Source organism: Montipora capricornis, chromosome 10, assembly GCF_036669925.1.
Source record: "Montipora capricornis isolate CH-2021 chromosome 10, ASM3666992v2, whole genome shotgun sequence".
In the NCBI taxonomy this organism is placed as follows: Eukaryota; Metazoa; Cnidaria; class Anthozoa; order Scleractinia; family Acroporidae; genus Montipora; species Montipora capricornis.
In genome coordinates, this window is record NC_090892.1 from 23,779,219 (window position 1) to 23,784,342 (window position 5,124).

The following is a 5,124-nucleotide window of genomic DNA, read 5'->3' on the forward strand; positions in this document are numbered from 1 at the left end:
ACACTGCACAAATCGTCTTGAAATTGTCATTATTTAGTACGATGTCCTTTCTCCGTTTGTGGCGTGAACTTAACTTCACTGCGCGTTCGACATCCACATTTTGGCCGTTGTAATTGACGTTCTCGGTAGTGATTACTTGCGTTAAAATTTCTCTTTTTTTAGAATGCGGTATATCGAAGCCTGTGAGATATCACTTCCCCTGACAATATCATTCACTTTCCGCCCTTCGCAATTAGATGGCAAGCGTATACATGCCCTTAAAGCAAGCGTATACATGCCCTTACCTCGTTAGAAATGTTCTGTGTGAAAACTATGTTCGACACTGAAATGTCTGCAATCATACCAGTGACTGCTACATCACCGTAATAAAGAAAAAGGTGATTTAATATATGTTCTGATTCCTATATGACATGAAAACGCATAAAGGCTATTGAAATGTGTATATTTCATATATTAATGCAAAAAAACGCTTATCAGAAGTCGTCATTACACTTCATACAAAGTTTTTTCATACAGACAATCGGCGTCAAAATTGTTGAGACACTCTTATCCTTTAGAGTCGTTTGCAAGCTCGGCGGCGCAAATGGCCCCCTCCCCCGCACCCCGGGGACAATGTTGTGTTTTTCTGTTTTCTACGAGCCTTGCCGACAGCGGTACAACATTGATTAGGGTGGGGGAGGGAGGGGTATCCCGGAAACGTACTTTCTGGACAAGTTTTCTTTGCAAACAATGAATGTGTCGTTGCCAGTGTGCTCTGTTAGCAACTGTCTCAACTAATTTTGTCACCCACTGAAGCCGGTGTCAGAGCGTCAATGATGCCAGGAAAGTTCTGTTTGCACAAAAGGGAAGGACCCTTGAGAACATTCCCCCTACTGCTGATGCATTATTACAAAATGCGAAGAGAGTGGCCAACCAAGCTGGACATTGTTGGGGACAGTGTTTGGTTTGCATTACAGAATTGCCCTCTCCTAGTGAATGGGATGGACAAGGTCTGAGTCAGATGAGTGGCAGCCTTTGTGGTCCACCTTACCTGAAGCATCAAAAGTTTGCTAGGAGCTAGTGAAGTGTGGGTGTAAAGCCGAGAGAGGTTGTAAGGGACGTTCCAAATGTTTAAAAGCTGGAATGTCCTGTACTGCGCTTTGTAAATGTGGTGGTGAATGCGAAAGGGAGGATTAAGCTGTCCGACATTATGACAAGATTTAAAACAAGGCTTACTTACCTTAAATGGGTTTTTTATCATTGCATTTGAAACAGTAGACTTCAAAAAAGAACTCAAGATACTGCTAAAATTCGTGATACAATAAATATTGCAATTCTTCTGTAAATGGTTCAACATTCCCCCCCTGACTGGGGTCCGTAGCTAATATTGTTCAGCAGCCCAAGTACTATTATCATGCCAAATTTGGTGCTTTTACCCCCTTTTTCACCATATGGCTTGACTAAAAGTATCCTGTCGTGACTGATAAGCTTGAAGTATGGACTACTAGTACGATGAAAAAGAAATTAACGCTATCTTTCTGTCCCTCTGCACACAAGGAACTAGAATTTTAAAACACAATGACAAGCTGTAAAAAGTACATATCATGACATCGGATGTTATAAATAAACAATGGGCAGTCAACGACTGCATATGGCTACTGCTTATAACTAATACCTTTTTGCCATTCATATTAAAGGAATGCGAAACATTGGCCACTTGTAAGGAAGCATTGGGTGAAAGTCCACAGTCACTTCTAACCATTACTTTATTAAAGGAGGGCATGAACCTGATACAATGCACTCATTAAAATAAATGTAAATGCCTTAAAGGAACCTTTTTAAACATAATGGTTCTGCAAGATCATTTTGCACGACTGGAGTAACGCCAACTGCAAGTTGTTTTGTATTTTGCAACATGTAAATAACTGTGTGAGGTGGGCACACCAAGAATGAAATTGTTCATGTGTATGTCATTCCGTTTCAAGGTAGGAAGTTGGATTAAACCTTGTGTCAAGGTGAGGGATTCTGCTCTGGGTGATGCCATTCACATCCTCAGGGCAAACCTGACAGACTTCCTGAGCAAGTCAGGGACGCCTTACAGCTCAACGAATCTTCTGCAAGTATGCAGGGCGGTGAATGGAGCCAATGCGGACTTCAGAAGCGATTTTGGAAATGGGAAAAGGGAAGCATCTATTAAGCTTCCCCGTCAAGCATTACACGAAGATCACTTGAAGACCATCGACAGTTGTAAGTTCATAATGAAATCTAATAGATAAATTTGATCTGCAATAATTTTTCGCTTGCCGATAACTTTGACAATCCTCGAGATAACAGATGCCTGCATTTCATTGCCACTCCCAGATATGGCCTGTCCAGAAAACTCATTGTTTCAAACCTAGTTTAAGACCATACCAGAATTAAATGGTTTGTTCTGGTGTAGTTTTTGTTGGTGAATGTGACATTGTCTGTATTCTTGAAGAGCTAATTATTCACTTATTCTTTCTTTCTTTTTATGTATTATTTGTAAGGGTTTGGTATGCACGCTAACTCCAGTGATGTAGTCATCACTCGCGAGCAAGAGGTTTGCGACAACTGCGAGCAACTGAAGGAGGAACTCACGAAAAGAAAGAAGCAGTGGACAGAGCAAGAAACTCCTTGTGAAACAGCCGTGGAAGCACTGGAAATGAGATTAATAGAGGAGAGGAAAAAAAATGATGATCTCAACAGGGAAATAGAAATTGCAGCATCAAAAATTCAAAATCTGCAAGAAGAGATCCAACAGACCAGCCACATTTCCAGAACGGACGTGCCAACAGTCACCAGAAGCCTGGAGACCATAACCAGAGGTGTGTTTTAACTTGTTTTTGATTTTGAACTCTTAGTATTATTAATATTTGTAATTTAGATCAAGGGCCATTGGTTCATCATTTTTTTTACTGTCACGTGCTACCCTCGAAAAAAAAAGTTGTTACTTACCTACTTGTAATGTCGTACAAAGTGACTAACGCAGCAAGTCCAATATTGGTAGACACATGAACGCTCGCGGTACCGTAAATCAGTGTTCTTTTGTTTGCTTGCAAATTAGCCCTTGTTGCCTTGTTCAAGGGAAAATATTCTTCTGAATTTCGAGTTTAGGAACGAGGCAACAAGGGCCAATTTGCAAGCAAACAAAAAAAAAAATTTTAAAGTGGTGGTCATTTTGGAATAAGGTGTACGAGGTCATGCAACTTGAAAATTACCCTGTATGTAATAAATTAGTCCAACTAATCATTCCAGATGATGACAATTTCAGCTTGTAACTTTTCGTCCAGTTTCACCCATCAAAACGATCGAAATGTTCTCAAAGTACAAAATTCCGCTTGTTTGGCTGTGCTCATGCACCGTTGCCATGATAACTTAAGGAGTACTATTTGGAATTGTACTTTTCTCGTGCAATCAGAATTGAGTTATTTTGGTTGAGTGTATTATGAGTAACAAAACAAAAATTTTATAACCCCCTCCCCTCACCCTTTTCGTTCACAACAAAACATTTTAAACAGATTTTATTCTGCATCGTAGGCACGCCCTTACCAACCGAAAGCAAGTCATCCTGTTCAGGTATAACATTATTGTTAAAACTCGTGTTATCTTAAATAGGAAAATATAATTTGACATCAACCTTTGAAACTTTCTTAACGAAAAAAAATTGCATAGACATGTTCGTTGATTCCCTTGTTAGAAGTTACAACGGAAGCTAAACAGTCAATGGTGCCAAATATTTTACGTAGTTTTACGGAAATCCAAAAGATTTTGACCCGTACATATTCTAATTCAACACAACAATTACTCAGTCTTCAAATTGATAACTACAAGTTACAACGACCGCCAGTGTATTTTTTTAGGCTTTTATAGTTGCAATGGACCTATCATGGTACCAACAGATTTTAGATTGCACATAAATCATATATTCCGAGCTTAAACAAACCTCCTTTGCTGTAAATTGCGATCTTCCTTTTTGTTTGAAATTGATTCATTCAGTAATGTTCAGGGGATCCCTGTTTTTCCTTATCGTTCCTCTCTTCCCTTAACCAACATATCATTTTGTCCCCTGGGTAACAGGAAGTACCAAGAGGAAACTGGCGTTTCAAGAAAGGTCAGGCGATTGCAACCTTTGTAAATCAAAAAAGATGTCAGGAATGGTTAAGTGTAACTCGTCCAAACCAATGGCAACACCCAAAATGCATTGGAATGCCATTGTCTGAGTATGACAGCACTTTTCAATGCCTTTCATGCAAAGAGGGAAAGCAAGATACACAGGATTAATACAGGTATATAATTAAATCCCCTTTCATTACTAAATTGAAGTAAGAATCAATTTACAGCCTTTGGAGGCTCAAAGTTAGAATTAAAGTTCACAATATATTTTCAAAAATGTGCTTGATCAGTAAGAGACTTAGACAACCGTAACATTATTGAACATAGGTAAATTATTCTACAATTATCAAAACAACTCATTTAAAGCTCTCATCATGGGGCTTTTCAGAGAATAATTAAGTAACTCAAATATATGAATAACCATTTTTACATGTATTCTTAATAATGAGAATCGATGCAATAACCGGAACCTAAAATAACCGATTGTTAAGGAAGATTAGGGGGAGTTCTGTGTATGAAGTCTTTTGCCCTACGTAAATGTACACAACAAAGATAATTTATTTCGTATATGTAATCTTTTCCAAATGGTCTGGATAGCACAAGTGTTACTAATATTTTAAAAAAGACAACCACACTTTTGAATTTTCGGAACATGTTTCGATGTTTCAAACATCATCTTCAGCCATAGAGAGTGTAACATTAAAATTTTTTTTACAAGATAATTCGTATATATATATATAACTATCAATACAATGATTCTTTGTAGATTAAATGTTCGTTACGTTCGTTTACGTACTTGTAACGAACATCAGCCACATAGAGAACACCACAACCTGGTTCAACACAGTAAGACCACACTATTAGTTAACAGTTCTTAATGTAAACACTCTGTTATTTGCCGAAGAACTCACTATCAAGATATTAGGTCAGTGACATATTTTGCAACTTTTTACTAAACAATGACGTCAATTGGTACTGCAAAGATAACTTTAAAAAAATCTACCTTCACAA

At 38.1% G+C, this 5,124-nt stretch overlaps 1 protein-coding gene across 1 annotated transcript in view; it reads left to right on the top strand.

Annotated features, from left to right (window-relative positions):
* Positions 1 to 4,220, top strand: part of LOC138020458 (uncharacterized) — a 10,841-nt gene extending 6,621 nt beyond the window's left edge. The window contains exons 4-7 of the mRNA XM_068867442.1: positions 1,965 to 2,226; positions 2,508 to 2,825; positions 3,538 to 3,576; positions 4,078 to 4,220. Of these exons, the coding sequence (XP_068723543.1) occupies positions 1,965 to 2,226; positions 2,508 to 2,825; positions 3,538 to 3,576; positions 4,078 to 4,220 (762 nt within the window). The remainder of the gene's footprint in view (positions 1 to 1,964; positions 2,227 to 2,507; positions 2,826 to 3,537; positions 3,577 to 4,077) is intronic.
* The last annotated feature ends 904 nt before the right edge of the window (positions 4,221 to 5,124 follow it).